This window comes from Narcine bancroftii, chromosome 10 (assembly GCF_036971445.1).
Source record: "Narcine bancroftii isolate sNarBan1 chromosome 10, sNarBan1.hap1, whole genome shotgun sequence".
NCBI classification, from domain to species: Eukaryota; Metazoa; Chordata; class Chondrichthyes; order Torpediniformes; family Narcinidae; genus Narcine; species Narcine bancroftii.
This window is the reverse complement of record NC_091478.1, coordinates 88,452,267-88,479,236: the sequence shown is the minus strand read 5'-3', so window position 1 is coordinate 88,479,236 and position 26,970 is coordinate 88,452,267. Positions and strand designations below refer to the sequence as shown.

The window sequence follows — 26,970 nt, the reverse complement described above, 5'->3', positions numbered from 1 at the left end:
TCTAATCTATTTTATCATTCTGCACGTCAATCGTCATTTTTCTTGGATAGAGAATGTCAAATGCAGAGTGTAATTTATGTGTAATAATATTTTGTATATTTTTACAATATACTTATCAACAATTTTTCTATGTGATGACTGGATATCTCTAACAAAGCAGTTCTGATGCATGTTGCAACTTTGTAAGTAAGTTCTGCCTAATACTAACAACATTAGAAGATCCCCAAAGCACTTCATGGTTCAGACAGTTTCATTGGGGGAAGTAAAACCAATAGACTGAACAAGTGTCTTCTACAAAAACTATCACCCAATCAAAGAATTGCTGGAGGCACTCAGATAGAATCTTAGACATGATAAAGGGTTTCTACTTGAAGTGTTGACTGACCAGTTCTATACATGGACACTGTCAGACCTGCTGAATTCCTCCAGTAATTCTGTTTGCTCAATATTCCAGCAACTGCAGTTCTTGTATTTCTCTATCTACTTTGATATCTCCATTGCAGAGGAGTGGTATATTGTGAATGTAATCCACCAAATAGAAGGATCAACTGAATTGCTATTTTACCTAGGTGTGATAGTACAGATTCCATCACCAATGTGTATATGTACATATGTAAAGATGGTAGTGTAGGATGACTGTGATTGGCTGAGAGTGTAGCCACGCCTTCTGGCAGGTCTTAAAGGATTGCTCCTAGCCAGACCAGGTCATTCCGGACTGGTCGACCTACTTGTGATATGCTCCAGTCTTTTAGTTAATAAAAGCCTTGTTTTGGATCAACGTCTTTGGTTCTTTCGACACTGGCTGAATGTTGGGATCTCTGGATGATGGGAAGGGAAAGAGTAAAATGGTTGCATGGGGATATATTATGAGAAAGAACTATGAGAATGGAGTGCAGCTGAGAGTTCTGTTGGCTACGGTAGAGGGAGGCCATGATCAAGGAAAAAGATATCTTAAAGGGACTGGTGTGGAAAGTCAACATCAGGGTGTATATGAAAGAGAATCAGAGAGAATAGAAAGAAATCCTGACAGGAAATGGGATTGGGAAGGCATGTGATAGAGATATTTTTGGAAGCCTGCAGACTTTTAACAAAGATGGGGTTTTTTTCTGATGCAAGTCCCCTTGTCTAAAGGATTTTTTTTCTCTGCAAGATTCAACTGTGAAGCTGGACTTGTAACTTCAGTGTGTGCAAAATGTCAGGAAAGATAGAGAATACTTCTTATTAAAGATCAAGCACTTCAGTACCTTCCTTAATAACTTATACCTAGAATTTAGAAATCCCGATGTCTTTACCTTATCGGAGCTTCACAATTCCTGCAGCAGATGTATTTGTTGCATCTGTTCAACAAATTTACTGTCACCACGTCGAAGTGGTGATATTATAGATCTAATTAGCACATGTATGCCAAGTCTACCTGAATCAGCTGTATATGTTTTAAACAAATACAGAGCAGACATTCCTGTACAAAACAGCTATACTTTAATAGTGCACTTTGAGTGTGAAAACCGTACAACTAAAATTATCGACACACTCATCATAGTTTTCTGTCTCTTACGGTTTGAATTTAGTGCAAAGAGGGCCTGAGATTTCCTGCTATGTGCTTCTGGAGATGAGACTCCATACCAGATGTGCATTTCAAATCACACACCAATATCTGTTAAGAACAATCTGACATGCATACATTTTTTGGGAGCTCCTATTGAGATAAACAACAGTACAGAGATTGAGGACATTATTTGAAAATTCTTTATTCCAACTCATTTTCAGCAATATATCAATACAGTTTATAAATGAATGTCTTACCTTAATTCCCATCTTTATTAAAAAATAAATATCGTTGATGCTAAGTCAAGATGAGCTGTAAAATTTCAAAGGGAATCAAATTCAAATGTCATTTAAATAAAACAAGGGAATTAACCAAATGGAAGAGTTAAAAATATTCACATTTCATTAGATTTACCGATCCAGCATTATCACTCAGAATGTCAATAACTGAGAGGTGGCTATGGAACAATTTGTATAGTAAACAGGCAGGCAGAGTTTGTCACAAAGAAAATAATCTTATAATTGCCATGCTAAATACAGCAAGGCTTTACACTGTGTTTATTGAAAAATTAATTTACCACATTGTGAACATTTAGGATGTGCAACATTAGAACTGCTGATAATCTTTGAAGGTTGTCCACAAATTAATACTTTTCCTTCATCTTTGAAACCTTCCTTTGATATTTTGAAAGGCAGTTTGACATCACGAGTTTTTAAGATTCTTCCCTCTCCACCAACTTTTATGTCTTCATTGCACATTTTCGTTGCTTAAGTAAGGTTACCTTGCAGTCAGTCAGTAGACTAATAATATGTGCAGAGCAGCTGCAAGATCAGCAAAGGGATAAACAGGAAGGAAACCATAGGGGCAAGGGGTCCAAAACCTGCAGGCAGAATAAAAATAGATTTATTTATTTCACATTGAAACTGCGTTTTCGAATCAGAATTTATTAACATGCCACAAAATTTGTTGTTTAGTGGCAGCATCATTAGTGCAGACATTTATATAAACTACATTTCAAACTAATTAAAAATAGTGCAGGAAAAGAAAACAACAAAGTGAGCTAGTGTCTGTGGTCCATTGTTTATTCAGAAATCTGATGGCAGAGGGGAAGAAGCTGCCCTTGTGCCACTGAGTGCTCATCTTCAGGTTTCTGATGGTAGCAGAGGGAAGAGAGCACGGCCTGGGTGTTGGGAGTCCTTGAGGATAGAGGCTGCTTTCTTAAGACGCCACCTCTTGTTGATGGCCTCGATGGGGTGAAGACTGGTGCCTGTGATATCGCAGGCTGAGTTAATAACCCTCTGGAGTTTTTTATTACTGTCCTCCATACCAGACAGTGATGCAATCAGACAGAATGCTCTCCATGGTACACCTTAAGAAATTTTCGAGAGTCTTTGGTGACATACCAAATCTCCTCAAACTTCTCAAAGTATAGCTGCTGGTGAGTCTTCTTTGTGATTGCATCAACATGAAGGCTCGAGGACAGATGCTCTGAGATGATGACACCCAGGAATTTGAAGCTTTTGACCCTCTCCACTGCTGACTCCTCGATGAGGAGTTCTCCTGATTTTCTCCTTAGGTTTTGCCAATGTTGAGTGCAAGGTTGTTGTTGTGATCCCACTGTGGTGATATCACTCTACTAGCTGATCTGTCTCCCTCCTGCCTATTTCCTACAACTGTGGAGGTTTGCTACAAACCCACAATAGCTCATTCCCCGGCCACAGAAATAAAGCTTTTATTCACAGGATTTTGGAACCAAAATGATCCAATTTAGGCCAGCATAATATTGAGATCATTGATAGCGCCAAGACACAAATGATTGATAAATAATAGAATTACCTTAAGTAAATTGGCCCCATTTTTCATGTGAAAAAGATATCAATTCTAATTTTCTCTGAAAATAATTTTACAGTTGTCATATGACGTTCCTAACCAAAGCTTTGTGAAAATATTCCCATTTAATACCCATGATGGAATGGGAAATGGAAAGAAAGACAATCTGTATTTACATAGTGTTCCTTATAAAGTCTGGGACATTATAAAACTCTTTACAGACAAAGAAGTATTTGTGAAGTGATAATGCTATTGTAGTTCTTTCAGAACTGGTCTCATGAAATTGGCCCTGTTCAATTGCAGGGATGTGTCGTTATTTTTCCTCTTTAATTTTATTCTAATAACAGAGAAATTTTACATCTGCCTTTTAATTGTTTGCCGTATTTGTCTAATATAAAACAGCATCCAAAAAGCTTTTGGACATGAACATCGAACAATCAAAAACGATTCTTCCATATTTACTGAGAATTCATAAGGAGATAAAATAGTATCTTCATTAAAATTTCACACTTTGACATCAAAGTGTATGAAGAAAAATCATTTTTCTTCTACATTTAAGAGTCATGCAACATGGAGCACCTATTTACACTGCAACATGGAGCACCTATTTACACTGCAACATGGAGCACCTATTTACACTGCAACATGGAGCACCTATTTACTCTGCAACATGGAGCACCTATTTACACTGCAACATGGAGCACCTATTTACACTGCAACATGGAGCACCTATTTACACTAATCCCATTTGATTCTCAGGCTGAAGAATACTTCAGTATGGATTTGATCAAAGAATTGTTTTGTGATTTTCTTTCGTAGATAAAGTCAGGTTTGTCTTAATAGGTTGACATTTTAGGTATCTTAGAATGAACAAAAGCTCAGGCAATGGTGTCTCAACTTCGATCAACCCACACCTGTGAATATGGGAGGGTGTCCAGCTCTGGACCACTGGGTTGCAACAGGTACATCAATTGCATTACGACATAAAATAAAGAGAGACCATGGGCAAGAGAAAAGAAACAAAATGATATTTTCAAATAGTTGCAGGAAATGAAGAACCTCACTGTGCCAAATATTCCTAAAATGGATGCTGAACTAAATAAGAGGTTTTGATTTGGGAAATGCTATCAGAGTAACTTGTTTCTCTAAAATCGAATTGCACAATATATGTCAGCATGTGCTTCCCTTTCCAGATACAAATTCTTAAGCATTGAGGATGATTTTCAACTTCATTGTCAATATGTTTGCTGTAAACCTCATATAATGTTCATCCCATTGCAATCAATGGATCATCTTCTTCTGGAAAGTGAGCAGGCTAAGAAGAGATAGAAAATTACCTCTGGAAAGAGACTCATCCTAAATAGCTGCATTGCACAGGGGAACACTGAGACAAGCACTCTTGGCAGTTCATGCATTTGATGAAAAATGCCTTCTATTTTGCTAGAAACTCATTGACCTTCCAATAGAAGGAGGTGCCCACTGGTACATATTTAACTGCTAGACTCTAGGCCCTATAGGTCCTGGCCACAGTTTAATGTCCTGCCACAATTGCATACTGAAGAATTGGAAGCTGGATAAAACAACCCTTGGACTGTTAGCTTAAGAAGTATACATAAAGGAAAAGTGATATCAATAGGATGGTGTGTTGAATCAAAATGGTAAAAAATTAATATTCTTCAGTTAATACATTTGCAAATTTTAGTAATGGGCAAAAATAACTTGCAGCTCTGCGGAGTAGTAACATGTGCTGTGATCTCAATAGTGACTTGTGGCCACTTGAGTCAGGAAACTTGAGCTGTGCCAAGAACCACAGAGGTGTGTAAATGTGAATATGCCTTGCATTTCCTCACACCCCATAGCAGCCTATCACACCACTGTCATGGATGGAGTTTCAACCAACAACAAAGGTGCATCAGCTACAACACTCGAGGCGCTCCCACCATCATTTAATGAATTCACCAGGCCGAAAACTACACTAATAACTTTTTATAAAGCCTAATTTTTTTCCCCCCAATTTCATGCCTTATTGAAAGTTTATCAAACTATTTATTGCATGAAAGCAGCACCTGTTAACACCCTGGGGGTACTTGAATTTCTAGGCGCAAATGATTTGTTGCCAATCAGCAGGGATTCAAATTGTTTGCTCACTCTTTATTTCAGGGGTTCCCAACCTGGGGTACATGGACCACCAGTGGTACATTTGCACTTTTCAGGGGGTACATTGGGTCTGAGAGAATAACCACTACTGAACCATGGTGTTGTAGTCTGCAGTCAGATTGCACAATGTCGTGTTTTTTTCTCCTTAATTTTTAGGGATACACGGGAACCTATAAAAATGCTCAAGGGGTACAGAGGAACAAAAAGATTGGGAACCCCTGATTTATTTTAATCTTTGAAGCAACGTTTTGAAATAGATTTTAACATTCAGGAATGTTTGCAAAAGATTTCAATGTTCGGGTGTGTTTGGGTGATATTTTAACATTCACATTTGCTTATTTGGAATCTCTGGGTATTTGACCAGCCAAGTGACACCATATGATTAAGGCAGTTCCAACCCACCGTCTTTGCACATCACAGAAGCACTGGCTTGCCTTTGGAAAAAGTTGGCTGATATCTGTTATTTGCTCAACTTTTCCAGAGTTTTGCAGCTTAAAGGGCAAGGTGACAAGTTAAAACACCAGCAAGAGCTGGAGCAGCAGGACTAGTAACAGCTGGGCACCCCAGACAAATTTGCAGATGGCCAAATTGAGCTCCCGACAGGCAGAGGTTAACATGAAACATGGCTGACACTGCAGTCTCAGGGTGTTGGATGATGGTAGATAATTGCAGCCTCCTGATTCAAGCACAGCTTTCAACTGGGACAAATTCCACAAGTGGCTGAAAGAGTCAGAATCACTCTCACCATTTTAATCTCAGACGCATTCCAGGGCTCCACTGGACAGGTTTGCGGAGAGCCCACAAAATCACAAGATTGCGTGCCTCTGGCTTGTTTGGTATAGTTTGCAATTTTGTTAGCTTTGCCTGTGGTCACCATTCAGAATGAAATGGAGCGGACTTTTCACTGGTGCAAGTTGTCATTGACCACATGTTCCGGGCAATGAAGGAAAGAAATATTATTAGTCTGAAGAGTTTTCACTCAGTTAATGTGCAGCTGGTGAACAAGATCTTTATGCTCAATATTCCCAGGTAGTTGCTGTGATCTCATGGCAGGATGAAATCAACAATAGCTCAAATCATTTTGCACCTGGAAAATGTATCTCACACCACTTATCCAAAATGAAAAGAATGAAGCAGAGGATCAAATGATGAAGGTGGACTTCAGATGGCTGGACAAATCCAGAGGTATTCTTCTCCACAATGATCTTCTATGTTTTAAGGGAATGTAGATAATGCATAAAATCTACACATTTTTCCCAGACCTTAATTCTGTTGATTATTTTTTGGGAATTGCAAGCAAGATCTGTATTTTATTGCCCTTTCTTAATTGTCCTTGAGAGGCAGGGATGAGTTGCCTTCTGGGACTGCTGCATTTGTTCTGGTGAAGGTATTCCTACAGTGTTGTTGATAGGTTGCTTGCAGATTTACACCCAGCAGGGATGAAGAAATGACAATATACTTTCATATCAAGCTGGTGGTGGTGTTCCTATGCACCCAAAATCCTTGCGCTCCATTGTGGTCAAGGCCACTAGTTTGAGAAATGTTATTGGATTAGCCCAGATAAATAACCGCAGTGTGCTTGTAACTGGCACACACTGCAGCTACTATAAAAGCACACCAAAATGCTGGGAGAACTCAGCTGGTCTTTTCAGCATCTCTAGGAAACAAAGCTATATCGCTGATGTTTCAGGTCTGAGCCCTTCTTCAAGGAATAAGCAGAGCAAGTATTCTCAGAAAGTCTCAGAATTCAAATAATGGGGGAGGAATCAAAAGGTGTTAAATTCATACCTCATCCCTTATATACAATTATTACATTTGTGCAAAAAGAGATGGAATGGAGAGACAGATAGGGAAAGGCAATGGGGGAAGAAGTTGAGGGTGGGGTGGGGTGGTGGTTTAACAAAAACTAGAGTAGTCTGGTTGGAGGGTGCCCAGTCGGAGGATGAGGTGTCATTCCTCCAATTTAGGGTGATCTCAGTCTGGCAGTACTCGAGACCATGGACAGACATGTCAGCAAGGGAATGGGATGGAGAATTGAAATGGATGGCCCCTATTCCATGCTATTGTACTGAAGCTACTGTGCACAGATGGTGGAGGGAATGAATGTTCATGGTAGTAAACTGGGTACCAGTTAAGCAGTTGGCTTTTCCCTGAATCATGTTGAGTTTCCTGAGTGTCATTGAAGCTACATTCATCCAGGCAACTGAAGAGTATTCCCTCCTATTCTTGTAGATATTGGAAAGGCTTTGTAGCATCATGAGGTGAGTCACACACCACAGGATATCGACAGCCTTCTGTAGCCATGGTGGTTTTGACAGCCAAGTTTCTAGTCATAGATGATCAGGATCTCAGTGGTGGTAATGCCTTTGAATGTAAAGAATAGTTGGTTTGACTCTCTATTTATGGAGATCACTTTTGCCTGGACCTTAGTGGCAACTTGGAACTTTAGTGGCATGGTGCCATTCCATCATTTCCTGCATTGGATTCACTGCTTTATTACCGATTACTGAGGCAACTGCCAGCGCACGAGTGTTTCTGTGCATCTACTCACAATCTCCAGTGCTATATTATGGAGGCATCTGCAAAGCACAATGTAAAGTTTGAATGTCTTCTTTCCATTGCAACAGTTCCTCTCCAATTGCTTCCATTTCAATTTTCCATGGAGTTGAAACTCTATGATTGCAATCACTACCAGAATATCTATATCTATTCAAACACTTAATGTTTATGCTGAGTATTAACATTTTCTTAATGAATTGTTTTTATAGTTCCACGAAATACAATAAAAACAAAGTTGCTGCACTCAGACACACTTGACAATCATGTGAATTTGCAGATTACCTGCAGACTTCTGTAGATCACCCCCCCCCCCCCCACAATCACTCCCCGTCTTTGCAGAAGGCAAGTCTTTACCCTTGATTAATTCACACAAGGGTATGACTAATAAAAGATTTAAAGATGTCAAAAAACAGGGAAACAATGGAGCAAATCTTGATTTACCTGTAAGTGACAGGACCTTTTATTTTCTCTGATAGAAATATCTCCAATGGCCATTGAATAGAATGGGTTCAAAAAGAGCAATAGATTCAAAGGAACCACAAAAATCCCAGATTCATGACATAAATTGCTTGATTAATTCTCTTGTGGTTTATGACATTATTAGCATCCCTCACATTTTTCTACTTTGAAATTGACACATAACCATTTGTCCAGGATCACAGTAGTAAAAGTGATTTCTCTTTCTCCACATTTATTGGCATGTGTTATGGTGGCATCCTGCACGCTGACTCATAGTTATAACTAATAGCTCATGTGATATATTGTCTAAAACTGTAGGCGGTAGAGATTACAGTAAATGAATTCTGTAGAATTAAATTGCACAATGGCTCCATTTCATTGAATTAATATTGATATAAGAACAAATAAAATCATTATCATCAATCTGACCGTGACTGCATGTTGACCGAAATTTGACAGAATATTTTGCTGCAATATATGAATGTGAACTATATTGAATTTATATCTGCCAAATTAAAGTAAGTGTTTCGTTGTCGTTCCAATATCGTATCAACATTAGCAGACAATTCAAAGTTCACCTGCATACAAATGTCATCCTGAATGACATTAAAAAATGACAACTTGCGATTTAACTAGTGTAATGCGCGTCGAAAGAACCAAAGACTTGTTGATCCAAACCAAGGCTTTTATTAACTAAAAGACTGGACCATATCAAAAGTAGGTCGACCAGTCCAGAATGACCTGGTCTGGCTAGGAGCAATCCTTTAAGACCTGCCAGTAGGTGTGGCTACACTCTCAGCCAATCACAGTCATCCTACATATACACATTGGTGATAGCATCTGTACTATCGCACCAGCATTTTAGCAGTAATACATAAAAAGTCTATTTAGAGATCTGATATGTTAGTCTGTGCATTTTATAAACTTTGTTTACAGTGAGATTTTAATAATGTCTGTGCTGAGACTGAAAGATCCTTAAACAATAGCTAATTTGTTGGTCAGACAAACTTTGCGTTCCCTATACCAAAGATGAGCTTGTTAGGGATGGTACAATTATTGCTCGTTAATGTGCAACTATCTTCTATCTAATATTATGTTTGAAATCACGTAGAAATGACCTATCTTTGGGTCTGTGGATTGTGATCATGTTCTCTCAGTCTGTAACAGTTTGAGATAGTCAGTGGCACTCCCATTTCTGAGCTCTTTTTGATAGGCTGTGGGTTAGAAGTGCTGTCTCAGATGAATGAAACAATTAAAATACTAAAATTCTTGTTCCTCTATGAAGAGGAGCAAGAAATCCCTCCAACATTCAAGACAATGTTCTTCACTCAATCAACAGCATAGAAACAAAGGGCTATCATCTACATCTTCTTTCTTGAAACAATACAGTCCATTGTATCCATGCCAACTCCCAGGCTATATTTCTTCTCTCTTTATTTCCCTGTACACCTGTTATTACATGCTTCCATTTTCAGTTCATTTTCCATTTGTGTGGGACTGTCACTTTAAGAGAACAAATTTAACAAAACCCTACAGGCTTTGGAGTTTGACTGTGAGCTGACAGACAGGCTAAGGACAGTGTGTTCCTAAATTGGATTCATCTGAAGAGAGAGGAAGTGGCTCTGGAAAACCATATGACACAGACACATATTCAAGACACAGTACACAGATTGCTCAGGGGCCATTTTAAGGAAGCAGTACTGTGGAGCAGAGCTCTAGGCACTAATATGGTACTGGTGGCCTCGTGTATGGTTATAGACAATCTGTGTGATTTCTTCATGTTCGAGGGGAATGAGTAGTGGCCCTTTTAACGAGACAGCTCTTGAAGCATCCTTTGAAGGGATACTGTGCTGAATGTAGACAATTTGACTGATTTCTCTGTGTTATAGGGGAATGCGAATACCACTTTGTGACCAAAAAAGTGAAGGTCGCTGAACGGCTGACCATGGAAAGGGTTCTGGAAGCAGAATAAATACTGCCATTCGGCTCTTTGTGAAAATCACTCATTTCGTGTCCCCTATGACAAGGAAAAGGGGAGTTTTGGTTGTCACTTGTCTGAAAAGGACATTTCTCTGGAAGCACCTCCACAAGGTGTTTTGTGAGTTAATAAACAGTCTGTCCTCCCAGACTCTTCCACCTACTTGGTGAACTTATTTGCATCCATCTAAAGCCTGTGTGCCGTATCCATCTAAAGTCTGCGTGTTGCATTGATTAAAAACCTACGTGTCAACATTGGATTTTCCCTGGATGATGTTCCTTTTCTTCCAAAGATGAACTGTGTAAAATCTGCAGATGATACCAAACTCATAGATCTCATAAATAGTGGCGAAGGCAGTAATAAATTACTAGAGGTCAAAGGTAGACTAGAGAATTGGACCAGGATGCCAAATGAAATTTTATACAGAAAACTGAAGTGATATGTTTTAATAGAAGGAGTGGGAAGAGATAATATTGAGATATAAGAAATTTAGGGCACGCAATAATTTAAATATAGGGCACGCAATAATTTGTTAATTAATAATTTTTAATTATTAATTAACAATAATGTAACACCCTATCTAAGATTAGATAAGGTGTTACATTATTGTTAATTAATAATTTAAAATATTATTTTAAATATATAATACTGTGGGCTAATTTCTGTTGCTGCTGTCTGTTCTCCCGTCAATGCTCATGAATTCCTTTTCAATTATTTTTGTCATTAACCTACACGAAAGTTAATATGAAGTAAATACTTTTGAACTTCAGCAAAAATGCAGCAATTATGCACCCGACAAATTTATAACAATCAGAATAGTGGCAATTGTAATTATAAAACCTCAAACCATTAACCTTCCAACAGCTTCAATGTCACATTCATGTCCTTCATTAGTAAAGAAGTTGTATAAATTATCAAATACTATATTTAAATTATTTAGTGTAGGGTGTTGATGGTCATATGGTTTTCCAGAGCCACTTCCTCTCTCTTCAGATGAATCCAATTTAGGAACACACTGTCCTATTAATCAGGGAATATTACTAACTTGCTTTTTACATTTATAAGATGCATTAGCAAATTGAATGCAGTTAAACTTCATTCAATCATGAACCAGAGACTTTAATTTTCTTGTTATGTGTGTTCAAATCAAAATCCATTTGCTGAGAATGTTAAAGGAAATACAAAATTTCCAAATCAACCATTTTTTGAGAAAGCAAACATGATAGTTTTGAAAGAGTCAATTTGCTGTTCCAAATAAACCTGATACAAAATAAGTTTAAAAAAAAAGCTGTCAGGTGGGCCAGTTTTAATTCTGCTATCTACATATGAGAGCCATGGAGCTAAAGCAGGTCACAGGAGCACACAATATCCATGCTGGTCACTGAACTCACCTATCTCTATTAATCCCATTCCCAGAACCTGGCTTGAAACTTTTCTGCTGAGGCAATTAAAGTGCTTGTTGCTTTTCATTTCTTAGTCACCCTACATATTAATTAGTTTGACTGATTAATAAAATGTGGAAATGGGTGATCCAACAACTTCAAATTCATCTTTTGTTATGCCATCAACATTAAGGCAGATGGCAGAGTGAAGATCTATGTGGATACGAAGCAGTTTATTATCAGTGTCAACCCTAGTTCAGCCCAACCATTCAAAGACTAATCATTTTGTTCAAAGGAGTTTTCAGTTTAATCCCAATAATGGATGTTTTCGATCATGTCAGTTGGACTATTCCTTGTTTTTTTTTTAATCAATTTCAATTTCATCCTCATACAGGCTCAAGAAATACCACAAACTTGAGGGCATACTGCTTCTTTTGTCCAACCAATGAAATTGCTGTATTTATTGAGCATGTTCAGTGCTAAATCTGGCAATTTTGTTTGGACTAAATGGGAGTCAAGGTTAATGGGAAATAGGCAGAAAAATGAGTTGAAGCGAGATCACATTAGCCACAATCTGATTGATCACTGCAATTTCACCCACTTTAAATTCCAGTTAACTCTGAAATTAAAGTCAGTTGTTAGGTTTACTTATTGAATAGCAACTCTCTGTTCATTTGATTCTATTGAAGTAAACTTCACTATAATCTTATTCCAACACTTGATAATATTTCAAGAGTTTGTCATTCAGAGCTGACTGAGGAATTAAAACAGATACAGTAGTTGCAAACAAATTGGCATTGCTACAAATATTTGCTCACTATGGCTTTGTTCTTGATCTTTCTTTTTCTATATTCACCTTAGACACAGAACAAATGGATATTTTTACACGTGAACTTTGACAAGAACTATCAAGGTAATGTTGGTATGATTCCAACAGTTTAAAGTCTTGATCAGGAATCCAGTTCCCTGGATGATGTTCCTTTTCTCCCAAAGATGAACTGTGTAAAATCTGCAGATGATACCAAACTCATAGATCTCATAAATAGTGGCGAAGGCAGTAATAAATTACTAGAGGTCAAAGGTAGACTAGAGAATTGGACCAGGATGCCAAATGAAATTTTATACAGAAAACTGAAGTGATATATTTTAATAGGAGTGGGAAGAGATAATATTGAGATATAAGAAATATAGGGCACGCAGGAAAGGAGTAACCCAATATGTATGCGCATAAACTTAAACTGATAGGACGTTAAGAAAATCATCAGAAAGGCATTTTGAATTCTGGGCTTCATGCATACAGGCACTGAATATAAAGGCAGGAACACAACTGGGGTGCTGTATTCACTTTGGGTTACCACATTTATGAATTTAATTTTTTTAAATTAAAAAGATATTCATCACGGTAATTGGCCCTTTCGGCCCATAAGCCTATACTGCACAATAACACCCAATTGACCTACAACCCCATTATGTGGCAGTGATCAGTCAGATTGTGGCTAATGTGATCTCGCTTCAACTCATTTTTCTGCCTGTTCCCCATTAACCTTAACTCCCATTTAGTCCAAACAAAATTGCCAGATTTAGCACTGAATGTGTTCAATAAATTCAGCAATTTCATATGAATGGTGGGTAGAGACCCATGCCTTACAGGCAGTGCAGGATCTAATCGCTGCCCCGCTGTAACAGCTTTGCTCTAACTGCTGTGCTAACCATGCCACCCTTTGTATTGAACGATAGTGTTTCCAGAGACTAGGGATTTTAGCCATAAGTTTTGAGTGTAGGCTATGTTTCTTTTACTCGTTGAACCCACGAAGATTATGAGGAGGTTTCATAGATTTGCACAAGATGGTCATGGACTTCAGTCAGTTGTTTTTCCCATCATTGGATAGTTCAAGGACCAAGAATCGTGAATTCATAGTGATGGACAATTGGCATTGGGCTTATGCGAGCTTCTGGAGAGAGTGTCTGTAATGACGGTGAAAGCTAAGTCAAATCACGTTTCTGAAAGGAAAATAAGTGAGAAGGCTATGAGGAAAGAGCAAAAATATGTATCCAAGTAGATTGCTGTGCGAGAGCTGGTACTGAGAGTGATCATATTTGCCTCCTTCTGTGCCATAATGATTTGATATTGAGATCATTCATTGTGCAATGGAGGTTTAAGTACAAAATTATTTGCAACAAATAAACAGTATTTCCTAGCCATGGAAATAGATGTTTTATTTCAGGTGGAATGAAAAACATACATATTGGACTTGCAACAACCATGCCTGGACGGCTATCAGACTGGCTTTGAAATGGTGAAATTTTATGCCCTATTAACCATCTTCATTATGATCAATAATGAGACTGACAATGACCTAAACTTAATTCTTAGTCAAAAACATGAGGTATTAATTATATATATTTTTGAAGCCAGGTTCCTCTGTCTGTATCTCTCTTTCTCTTAAGCAGTTTAAGATATTGCCACTTTACTAAACAGTTATTTCAATTGTTCCAGAATCCCATTCACTGGGCTCTCCTTTCACTCTTTTCCTTTTGCAGCACCAAGCAGAAAACAATACATTTGATATTTCTTCTTCTTTTCTTCTTTGGCTTGGCTTCGCGGACGAAGATTTATGGAGGGGGTAAATGTCCACGTCAGCTGCAGGCTCGTTTGTGGCTGACAAGTCCGATGCGGGACAGGCAGACACGGTTGCAGCGGTTGCAGGGGAAAATTGGTTGGTTGGGGTTGGGTGTTGGGTTTTTCCTCCTTTGCCTTTTGTCACTGACATTTGATATAAATTGTGAAGAAAAGGACGAAGAAGTAGAGGGATGGGTCAGTTAGCTTGCAGATGAAAGTTGGAGGTGTTTTGGATCATGTTGAAGGTTGTAGTAGGATATAGACAGGAGGCTAAATGTGAGATGATGCATTTTGGAAGGTCAAACTTGAAGGCAGAGTACATGGTTCTTAGTTTCATGGTAGGATATTTAACAATGTGGAGGAGCAGAGGGACCTTGGGTCTAAGCCCAAAGATATCTAAAGGTTGCTTCTAGTTAAGAAGACCTATGGTGTGTTGGGCTTTATTAGGCACGGGATTGAGTTCAGGAGTAATGAGGTAATGTTACAACTCTATACATCTCTGATGAGATCACAGTTAGAATATTATGTTCAGTTCTGGTCACCCAATTACAGGAAGATCGTGGAAGCTATGGAGTGGGTGCAGAGGAGATTTACCAGGATGTTGCCTGAATTGGAAAATATGTCTTATGAGGCAAGGTTAGCAGACCTAGGGCTTTTCTATTTGGAGTGAAAGATGAGAATGACTTAATTGAGGTCTACAAGATTATGAGAGGCATAGATAAGGTAAACAGCCAGCAACTTTTTTCCCCCAGTGTGGGAGTAGGAAAGACCAGAGGACATCTGTACAAAGTGAAGGGAGGAAAGTTTAGGGGAAACATCAGGGATAAGTATATTTCACAGAGAGTTGTGGGTGCCTGGAACACATTGCCAAAGGTGGTGGGAGGTTGGAACAATAGGGACATTTTAAGAGAATCTCAGACAGGCATGTGGATGAAAGAAACAGCAAGAGTTTAGTATTTTTAGGGTGTAGGTATATATAGATTGGCACAACAGCATGGGCCGAAGGGCCTGTACTATGCTGTAGGGTTCTTTAAAAAGGACACGAACCAAATCATGAGCAAAGACAACAGCTCACAAAAGAAGACAATTTGCCTATAAAAGTTCCATTAATTTGACATTGAAAAGGTCGCTCTCTCACTCTCATTTCCTTCCTTAATTCTCTGTATTTATTTAAACAAGTATTTGTTCAGTTACCTTTTGGGCATTACTTCAGTCTGTAACCACACCCTGTCAGGCACTTAGAATCTATGATACTGGTCATCAATCTTTAAGTATTAGATAGGTTCTCTTGACATTCTTATCTCAAATCATAATTTTACATATCTCAATAAAATCACCTATTTGTCTTCTCTAATGGTGGCTTCTTCATTCATATGATAGTTTTAGAAGTAATCTCCTAAATCTCCTTTCTCTCTTCACCATCTTCATCTAATTCCAAGATTGGACACAGTGCTCCAACTGGGGTCACATTTGTATGTTATTTACCATGACTTCTCGGTTTATGTATCACTTGCCTCAATGTATAAAGTTGAAAATGCACATGCATTATTTTCTGCCCCATGAACCACTCATAAGAAACAGGAGTGGAAATTGGGTATTTTGGCCATTTTAACCTGCTCAGCCTTACATTAAGATATTGACTGATCTTCACCCTCATACCATTTTGCTGTTGTCTCCTCAGAACATATGGTTTACTTCTGATACTCAGTAATAAAGCATTCTCTGTTTTAAATACATTCAATTATTGAATTTCTGCAGCCTACAGGTTAGAGTATTCCACAGATTTGTCACTCTTTATGTAAAGAACTTTTTCCTCATCTCAGCCCTAAATGGCCTATTCTTTTATCTGAGATTATGACCCCTGATTCTAGATTCTTCATCCAGGGGAAACATCCCTGCATCCTGTCTATAGAGCTCTGCAAGAATCTTGTCAGCTTCAATGGGATCTGTTCCTTTTTTTCCTAAATTCTCTGTGCACCATCAAGCCACTCTTGCCTCTATGAGTGCACCGTGTGGTGTCTCTCCTCATTCTTCTCAAGAATTCTTCACCCAGAGTCAAAACAACAGTGTCCATTCTCCTGCCAAAAACAACTCATGCTCCATTTCACAACTTTGGTGATGGAACCAGCTTTGATCACCCCTCATAAGACAAGGCAGCCAACCCTGCAGGCTATAATGTTCAGGCATGGCGGATAAGGACAAATATCATTTTGTGCCATGAAAGGCCAGTAATAACTTTCATCAGTAAGTCTAACCACTTTCCCTTGACAATGGTAAGTCCTGACCATCAACATTCCAAGCATTAACAAAAAAATCACAACTGGAATGGTCATGTAAATTGAAGAACTCGTCAGAGACTGGGTCTCTTAGGTTGAATGACTCACATCCCAATACTCCAAATGCTTTTCAGATACTAGACACAAGCAAGGAGTGTAATGGATTACTCTCAATTTGACTGAATGAATACACCTCCAACAACAGTAAAGAAGTGTGCTCCAGAACCAAGTAGCCAACTTGATCAGCTCCTCATCCATTTATTTCCCACTACCATCAATCAATGACTACAGTGTGTCAAAATGCATTGCAGTTGCTCACCCAGGTAACTCAGACGGCATCTTCCAAATTTTTGATCTTTATCAGGCAGAGGGTAACAGATTTTTCTCTAAATCATGGAGATTTATTCTTTCCAATATCATTACTATCTCTCTATCCAGCAGCAACTGTGAAAATGGAGGCTCAAGAATGAAGCACCTTTCCGCCTTCTCAACGGCCATTAGGGAAAGTCAGCAAATCAAATCAAAAGTACTTTGTTGGCAGTAAAGTGCTTTGGGTTATCCTGAAGTCAAAGAATATATTGCAAAAATAATCATTCAAGTCCTTTATTTTGCTTTTTGAAAATGTAATAGAAATATGTCACATGAAGGGGGAAAATTATAAGGGGAACATGAGGGGAAATTTCTTTACGCAGAGGGTGGTGGGGATGTGGAATGAGCTTCCGGCAGACGTGGTCGAGGCGGGATCATTGGTTACATTTAAGGAAAGACTGGATCGTAACATGGATAGGAGGGGACTAGAGGGGTATGGACCGGGTGCTGGTCAGTGGGACTAGGAGGGTGGGGATTTGCTACGTCATGGACTAGTAGGGCCGAACTGGCCTGTTCTGTGCTGTAAGTGGTTATATGGTTATATGGTTATATGGATCCCATCTAATTGGTAACAATTCTACTATCACAAATAATTTTGAGAAAACTAACAATATATAACTGAATTAACATGAATGTGATATTTAAATTTAAAATAAATCCTCTAATCTTGGAAAATGATTTAACTTCTACAGTCATAAGAGACAAACACACTTGCAAACATGCACATGTGCCTACATGCTGATGCTCCCAAGGGCAGAATTTTACTGAAATTATGGTTAGTAATTTTGGGGTATACAACCATTAAAACCAAGAATATAAAAAAAGAAATAAAAGCATGGAATAAGTTGAGCATTTCCTAATGTAAACTTTTAAACTCAAGTAAGTCTATTTCTTAAGAAGTCAACAATTTTCTATTATTCACCTTACCCGATGTTAGTGTCTGTGTTGGCTTCCCACCTATATGAAAAGAAAATATATGACAATGGTTAAGCATTATTGTATTTGCAGTCCACACTCCTCTTTCTAATGAAATTTAGATGCTTAATTTCAGTATTTTACATTTGGAGTACAATAGTTTTCAAAGTCTCTCTCTTTGGCAAGTTTTGTTGCCATAAAGATAAATAGTACTGAACAAGGTGGCTGTAGAACATGTTAAACTTTTCCCATAAGCTATTTAACATCAAGCATACAGAGTTTATCATACTAAACGAGGTGGCTGCAGAACATATTTAAACTTTTTACCATCAGCAAATTAACATCAAATACACAGAGTTCAAGTATGAAATCATCTAGCTCCCATTTTGCCTTCTGCCTAAATGTGGGTTAACGGTTCAATACAGTTTCAATTTCTCTCCCCAGTCAGCATATGGACCCGTTAAGTGTGATTGCCGATTCAATGAGTTTTTATGTTGAATCGTGGATAGCTTTGTGAGCAACCATTGGAAACACAAGGAGAAAAGGCTTCTGTCCCATCAATTTGGGGCTGATTGAATCCAAATTCCAGATAAAAGGCAGCAACTCTAATCTACTGTAGAACTCTTGAATCAATTGCAAAAAAGCAATCAGATAATTCTAGTGAAAATAGCCTTGAAATAAATTGGCTGAAAGTTGACTCCACAAGATGTTTTTACAATGCCAGAACATGTTCCATTTCATTGACGGTGTTTCTGCATTCACATTTGTCTGATTTAAAAGGCACCAGTGCAGCATTAGTATTGGCTAAATCAGAACTTTATCCATGGTTGGGATTTTAGCCATAATAAAAGAAATTGCTGAGGAACTAGAACAAGATCTAGGTGAATTGTGGCCAAACGTAAAAGAATCTCAACTTACACTATTATTGCCATGGTCAACTTCAATAAACAAGTCTTTTCTATCAATGTTGAAAGATGAATTTGTCAATGTGGATGACATCATGTTCTGGCACCTAAAAGCATCACTTAACTTCTTGCAGGATTGTGCTAGTAAATAAATTGCCAATAATGGAAGTGAGCCAGGAAGCTTAACTGATCACAAGCCTACACAGAGCTCAGACAGCACAGCTCTCTTATCTGACCTCATCACATCTAGCCCAGTAAAGAGGGAACATTGGTAGCATTTGCCAGAAAAGAAGCAATTACACACTTCAAGTGATAAGGAACTGAGCATAGTTGTGCCAACACCACTTCGAGAGTATCGGAGGAGCTTTGGACCTAAAGTTGGGAAGGGGGATAAACTAAAAGTCCATGTTTAGCTGATATGAACACCATGTACTGTAAGGTACAGTGATTCAGATTTTGTGACTTGCAGTTGTTCAAAGGCAGCTCTCACAAATCTAATAAATTACCCTATGTTTTCATCTCTGATAACCAATTTATTGATGTATCTAACAATAATTTTTAATCATCTTCATCTGCTGACCAGCGATATGTAGCACGATAGTGCTGTACATAGTTTAATTTTTTAATGCTTTGGATTAAATTATTAACTTTTATCAGAACTGGAAATGCATCATTGACCCAAAGCATAGCTGATTTTCTCTCAAAGTTGCTTCACAACCTGCTGAGTGCATAAATTTATGCCATTCAGAGGCAGGAGGCACTGGCACTGAAGTGCCAATTTTCTCATCATCAAGACTGCATAGTGATGCCACAGTAGGAAAAATCAGGAACAGTATTTCCCATATTATGCCAATACATTTTTCATCCTGTGTACCTATGCTACCGACCTCACACAACTTACCCAGTTCTTTCGTTCTTTCATTAAGAAGGAAAACTAGCAATTTAATAATCCCAGTTCCCACCACAATAATTGCGTTAGTGGCTTCATGTCACTATATTTCTTTCTATCTCTCTCTTAGGACTTTTCATAGACTGCTTGACAGTTAAACTTTACACTTATTCTATCTTCTTTCATAATCAATTTACCACCTGCTGTGCACATGGCTGCTCTCATCTTAAAAAATGATAAGCCTTAAGGATTCACATGGAGATACTCATCTCTCTTTGAAGTATGTAGATGGTGAAGTTGTTGGCGTTTTGCCTTCAGTTGGTGGTACCTCTGGTGCAAAGGACCTATATTCTCCCCCAAATACCCCAATTAACCTACAATTCCCCCCCCACCCCAACGCCTACATTTTGAATGGTGGGAGGAAACCCATGCAGACACAGGGAAAAGGTACAAACCCCTTACAGACACCAAGGATTTCAAAGCGCTATGCTAACCATATAGTAACTTTTTGCTAGAAGGTAACACACAAGTATTTTGCTCTTCGTTATTACAGATCCACTGTACCAATAGATCATTCAGGAGGAAGGTGTGAATATTAATCTGATTTGTCTCAATCCATCTTCATGTCACTCCTCCCTTCCTCAACTGCCTGCTTCCCCCCTACCCCAGGTCTGCTTTGAAGTCTGTAAACCCTCTGCTCTTCCCCCCAGTTCTAAGGAAGGATCTGAGTTGGATCAGCTCATGATTAGAATGACAGAGGAGATTCGATGGGTCAATGCACCTATTTCTGTTCCTATATATCGTGATCTTCTGAGATGTTGACTGGATTCACTCCCATGGCACCTTGACATAATTTATTTTGTATCTTGTTATTGGTGTATCTTACTTACCTGTTTGGCTGCAGCAAGTAAGAAACTCGGTGCATGTGAACATTACACTTATGGCAGCAACAAGAAACTCTCACATCATATCTTCTGGAACTGATGCTTGATTTTTTTTCCCAAGCATTCTGTGCCTCTCTTCTGCTTCCATTTCCAAGACAGAAAGGCAATGGAATTTCCACTCACCTGGCCTTCCTACTCTGAGATAGGCAGTCTGGAAATGCTAGTCGGCTGACACTGCCAAACACATGTTTGGAATCTCCCCCAGAAAGCTTTAAGAAGTATGAGTCAGTTGTAAAAATTATTGTATAAGACTCGTTCCCTGCTCTTGTCAGATATGATTAGATGATCCTGGACAAGTAGGTGATGATTATATTCCTAGACCTGCCTGTAATCTAGTAACATCGTGCAATTACCCAAAGGGGAGCAGGATAAACAGCACCAATTTGAAAAATTGACCCCAGATTAAAAGAATCTCTAAAAGTTCCCAAAGAGCTTTAGATTGTTGTCAAACCTGTTCACAGAAAATCCTCTTGGGAAGGAAGTACCACCCTTATCTGGACTGTATGTGATTTCAGTTCCATTGCAGTGATTAATTCTGAATTGGCCAGTAAGACACACATAGCGATATTAACTCACTGCAAGGTACAACAAACCATGTGAGATGAGAGCACCTTCATCTTGTGGACCAGTTAGGATAACAGATACAATATGTGTAGAAGATTCCAGTCTTACCAGTACCTCGGAGTTAATTTAAAAAACCCTAGTGCAACTTGCCACGATTCCATTGGTGATACAAAGCAAAGGAGCCCTCTGTTGCTTCTCGCTTTGTGAATACATAAATGGCGATTGAAGGAAAGCTCAAAGGAAACGACTGTATTCAGGAACGGTGTTATGCATCGCCGAAATCTGGCAGAAATATTTTACTCACCTGGAAAATATGTTAAAAAAAAACAGGGAAATTCTTCCCTCATTTCTTGATGGCTGCAGAAAAGAACCAAATTTTCTTCTTTTTTTAGAAAAATTTGCCTTACAAGCAATTTGAACAATTAAGTGGTAAAATATGCCATTCCCCTAAGATTTCAAACGTCCTAGTGGAGCAATCCTGAACTTTCTGCAATTAGTGGAAACTAAATTTCACGAATGTAATTTATAAAAGCAACCTAATCAGTGGCAATTTTGCGGATGAATAGTGAGATGTCAGGCTTAGGTTCCGATCCAAGTCAGAACATTGTGGTTGAAGTGATTTCTGAGCTCCGAAAGCTGATTCAATGCACATACAACTCGAACATCACACAGATCGTGCAACTGACCACACATTTTCATCCCGACCAACCACCTCCAGATCAAGTCACCTTGCTCGTTTGGTCTTTAATGATGGGTTGGATGGAATATGGCAAAACTCATTGACTGCGTCGGGATGAGAGGAGAATATTAGCACATGGATGTGGGTGAAGACGCATCCTGATTTCTGATGCTTTGGGAATCCTCTAACAAGACGGGATAATGAATAACATGGGTGGATCTGCCTGCAGATTTTAAACTGAAAAATCGAGCTGCTGGGATTAGGAAGGCGAAGTTCAATCAGACTTTTGGCTCTGACAATAGAAGGGCGCCTTTAATCAATAGAGAAATAGCTTTTGATGTTTGGAGACCCGCACCATCCAACCCGCTGCCTCCCCACACGGTGGCAATGTAACTCCACTTACCGGAGGTGTGCTGTCCAATCATGGCTGCATTGCCCGGGGGTGGGGTGACCGAGGCGAGTGTGATTGAGGAGGCTGTCGCGCCGCCAGTGGCACTTTCTGCGACTCGCCGCTTGTCTGCGCCGGGCACAGGCGTGGAGCGCCCGCTGCTCTTGCGGCGCCCGCTGCTCTGTATGTGGGAGACGGCTTCGGCTGCTTGCATCTCCGCGCCGTAACGGGCTATCACCCGTAAAATCGCCTGCGCTTTATGTTCCTGAGTTTCGTCGTCGATAAAGTCGGTGACTCTGCATTCATAAACACCCTCATCCTCCTTCTTCACTCTGGAGAGGCGCAGCTTGTGGGAAATGTCATTTCCTATCACCCGGACAGTCTGCAGTCAAAGAAAGGGCTGGATCAACACAAGGCGCTCCAAATAAAATCAAAGCCACTGAGCAGGAAGCTATTGATTTGCAACATAGAGAAGGCGCAAATATCAATCAACATGAAGAATGGGAAGGACTTGCGGTCAATACAGTAAAGGAACAATTAAAACCGCATAACTAACGCTATTAATAATCCGAATGGAAACAATGTCACCCTCACCCTTCTTCCCACTCACCCACACACACCGAACAGAACGATATTGGCGAAAATTATATCATAAGCGATTCAGCTCGCCCACCCTTCAACCAAGTCTGTTTTTTAATGTCAGACTTTCGGTATCTGCAGTGTTTTTGAGTTTCGATTGGCGAAATATCGATAAGCAACATATATCAACCTTAGTTTTAATTTAAAGGAAGCCTTCTTTTGCAACATCGCATAATTTTTTTTTCTTTCTCGGGGCATTCTGTTAGATCGCCGGGGAGGCATTTTGCATTGACCAAGTGCAGAACGACATGTGATTTTACCATTGTAACAATCTGTCTATTTATTTATGTAAAGGTCTGTTCATATTTAAACAGTAATTAAAAAAGCAGTTTCATTTATGACAACACCCAGGAAAATACTTACGCTTATTTTGGTGGCGTCCTTATTGAATGTTGCCTAAAACAAGGAAAAGAAATTGTGTCAAAGTTCTTAGAAAAAGAAACACGTTTCGTCGGAGAATTAAATCTGCCTGCCATTGGCCAGAGGAACCTCCAGAAGTGGAGGTGCAATGGCATTTTGCTGGTCTTGAGTTCTAAAGTGTAAAATGCGATGGGTCGCGAATACATTTATTTAACAACAGGTTTGTTTGTGTCACATCTGGATCAGCAATGCTAATGCCATTAACCCAACGGATTCGGACCCCATCTGGAACTTTAATCTGCTTTCAAATTAACCATTGACGCCATCAATTGCATTACACCAGACACTGTTCACAGAATAGTACTGATGTATTTCGCAAAGACCGTCGCTGCCACACGTGGCGTGTGAATGATTCATACAGATCGGCAACTTTCTGGAACCGTACAAGCGGCACACTTCGGATGGCAGAAAAATGAAGAATATGGTCAAGATCTGTCCCACGACCTTTCACTGCGACACCCTACTCCTCGAATTGTGCGTTTGTGCCCTCTTCTTTTGGAACCAGAGGAAAGATCTAATTGTTCTGCTCGCACATAGTTTGTTCCTGGCATTTTATCTGGGTCAAGATCCTTTCAGGATCTGATCAGGAAAACTGAGGTCGGAATTAGACTCAAGATTTTACTTCAATGATCCTGGTCATCGGGGCTGCCCTGACTTTCCGAGGTCTATTCGCGGCTTCTCCAGCGGGATTCCCACTCTATCCAAACCTTCCACGTTGAAGCTCCCCCGACATTCCTCGGTCTAGTCACACCTTCGCTGCCGCGATCTTCGATGTTGTGTGACTACCCTGGCGTTCCTTAGATGTTGGATCCTTCAAATCCGTGTCCTGGAGTTTCCTCGCTTGATCGCAAGGAATTATCTTGAAAAAGGACGATTTCACCGCCGGTTCTCGTCGGAATCAGGCATGAGGCCCCCAGGGCTCTGTAGTATCCCCAGACCTGCACTGTCTATTTTGGAGGTTCGATCTTATCTGTGCTATCAAATGTCCTGTCTCCAAATTATGTATTATGTTCCCGGGAATTTCAATTGTACCCAGAGTTGTGTGGTTGCGTGGAAACCTTGCCAGGGATGGCTGGTACAATAGGGACATTTAACCCTTTGGACTACCAACAAGCGCATATACTCCATACCTCCATTCATTTTCTGGGACTGGTTTTATATCCAACCACCAGCTGGTTCGTACTGGTGTTCGTACTGTGGTTAAACTTATGGATCCAAGACGGAGTATATATTATGAAAGGTTAAAAATGGCTGGAGTCCAAAGGGTTAAAATACTCAGACAGACACCTGAAAAAAAGAGGGTTATGGGTATGAAGTAGGGAAGATTAGATTGCTGAGTAGGTTTATAAACAACGTGGGCCGAAGGGCCCGTACTGAGTTGTAATGTTCCATGCTTTATATGGTCTATGAAATCCCCATTTGCCTCAATATTGTCTTGATCAGATACCTCGTCTGGTCATTGTCAAGAACCGCCGTAGATATTGTATTTGGGCAAGATCTTGGTGACCCACACCGGACCTCGCTGGGATTGGCACTTATCTGCTCCATCTGTTCCTTTTGGGAAAATGTTTCAACCACAAGCTCTCTATTGGTCTCGTTAATTACGCGGCCGCGGGTTTCAGGGCACTCCCGGCAGCACCGCCCAAATTCTCCGCGGCTCGTGTCCCACATCCCTCACCTTGACCCTGTTGTTCCCCTGGGCGCCGAGTGTTAGCCCATGCGCTAGTTCCCTGGCTGCTTCCTTTAGGTACCACCACTGGATCTCCAGAGAATACGAGGTGGCCCCGCTGGCTCGGAACGCACAAGACATCTCAATATCATCCCCTTCTTTCGCAGTCACATCCTGGGGGACTTCCAGAAATGTTGCTGTCAAGAGAAAAAGGATAATTAATTCTCACAAATATCTCTGGTGAGGATTCGCCTGATTGCATCGAAACAAGAGAAATGCATCAATTTGGTTCATGCAGTTCTATCTTCGTAATAATTTCACTTTGCCTACAACAGGTAGGCTAGTTGCTAAAGCACCGCAAGTCCTTCATTTATAAAACATACTCATTTTAGCATTGCAAATAAATAACAATATTTTGTAAATTTTAAAGGCGCACAAACCCTTCGATTTGTCCCAGTTGTTCAATTTCCCCATTAAAATGAAAACCTAATAAAAATAAATTTATATTAGTGAAATTTCCATTGGATGGTTTTCAACAAGATATTGTACAAGTGCGAGAAGTAGAATTATTAATCTATTTTGAAGTTACCTCCAACATGGTAAGACGAGAGCAGCGAGATATTGAAATTAATAATGCCATAAATTACGGACTCCACACTTGCTCCTTGTTTTCTCATCCGGATTCAAGTCTCTATAACTGATTGTGGCTAATCTGCTATAATTCTATGGCCCCAGCTTGATTAAACAAGATCGAGACTTGCAGAGCTCTACAATCTCAAAGCGTTTGCATTATTTACAAAACACTACTCACCATTTACACAAAGCAAAAGCGGCGCATTGAGCATCAGGTAATAGAGAATACTGGCGATCCCGCGATTTTCCATTTCATATAGAGACTTTTTAATGTACAGAACAATCGTTGGAGGTGTTAGATCTTCAGCCCTCCGGAGCGCTGCAATCCCATCGCAGTTGATACAGCTTCAGATATCGTTCTCCAAGGTTACAAATAGGGAAGACTCCGCTCAGTTCGGTTGAACTGAGAATGCACAGCGCGATCGACAAGTTGATCGGACCCCGTCCTGTGCACCCCTCGTGGTAAGACGCAGCCTGTGGAATTTGACCACGATGCCTCCCAAACTCACAAACACGTCTTGCTTGAATTCATATTCGGAATAGGTGTGATTAAAAGCACGGATAATTTTCCCAGAATGAAAGGTTGAACGTGGTTGCACGGACGCGGCGGGGGAATGATTCCAGTTTGGACACGCTCGCCCCCATCCCCGTGTGAAACAGATCTCTGATGCCGGAACCCCTCACCGAGGCAGCTGCATATCCTCCGGAGTCCTGTGACAAGTGTGGCTCCCCGAGTCGGATTTTCCCTTTTCTTTCTCCCGCTTGTGTGGATTAGAGGCTGGAGACTCGCCGGGGTGTCCTCGGCACCTCCAGAGTGTAGCACTTACAGACAGCTCCAACCCAAAACAAGGGGCGCCAGAATCCCATCGAACAGGCAGGACGTGGGAGTAAAAAACAAACACCAACACACATACACACAGGCTCAACCGGCTCCCGCAGTAACACCCCTCCTGAACCTATAGGGGCAATGAATACAACTGACGTCGCACGTAATCAGGAGGCAAACGAGTCCAAAACATCCGAGTTGTAAATCCTCGGCTGCGCCATTCGTACCACATCAGCCCGTCTCGGGAGAATATTAGCACATGGATGTGGGTGAAGACGCATCCTGATTTCTGATGCTTTGGGAATCCTCTAATCAGACGGGAC

At 39.9% G+C, this 26,970-nt stretch overlaps 1 protein-coding gene and 1 long non-coding RNA gene across 2 annotated transcripts in view; one reads left to right on the top strand and one right to left on the bottom strand.

Annotated features, from left to right (window-relative positions):
* The window catches only part of LOC138744897 (uncharacterized), an 84,390-nt gene that overhangs the window by 35,955 nt on the left and 21,465 nt on the right, over window positions 1-26,970 (top strand). Inside the window, exon 3 of the long non-coding RNA XR_011345851.1 lies at window positions 6,563-6,718. This is a non-coding gene — a long non-coding RNA (uncharacterized lncRNA). The remainder of the gene's footprint in view (window positions 1-6,562; window positions 6,719-26,970) is intronic.
* On the bottom strand, window positions 1,872-25,344 carry vstm2b (V-set and transmembrane domain containing 2B). The gene is made up of 5 exons (XM_069901703.1): window positions 25,204-25,344; window positions 23,463-23,495; window positions 22,476-22,842; window positions 18,104-18,133; window positions 1,872-2,426 (listed from the first exon to the last, which is right to left on the bottom strand). The coding sequence occupies exons 1-5, from the start codon at window positions 25,327-25,329 to the stop codon at window positions 2,347-2,349; spliced, it is 636 nt and encodes a 211-aa protein (XP_069757804.1). The 5' UTR covers window positions 25,330-25,344; the 3' UTR covers window positions 1,872-2,346.

Bases quoted from the DNA above. Each gene is read 5' to 3' on its own strand.
- vstm2b (XM_069901703.1), bottom strand. From the start codon at position 25,329: ATGTCTTGTGCGTTCCGAGCCAGCGGGGCCACCTCGTATTCTCTGGAG. The intron at 22,843-23,462 runs GTAAGTATTTTC...CTTTGACTGCAG, and splicing joins AGGACGCCACCAAAATAAGC to ACTGTCCGGGTGATAGGAAA. The intron at 18,134-22,475 runs GTAAGTGGAGTT...CTTTTCATATAG, and splicing joins GATTGGACAGCACACCTCCG to GTGGGAAGCCAACACAGACA.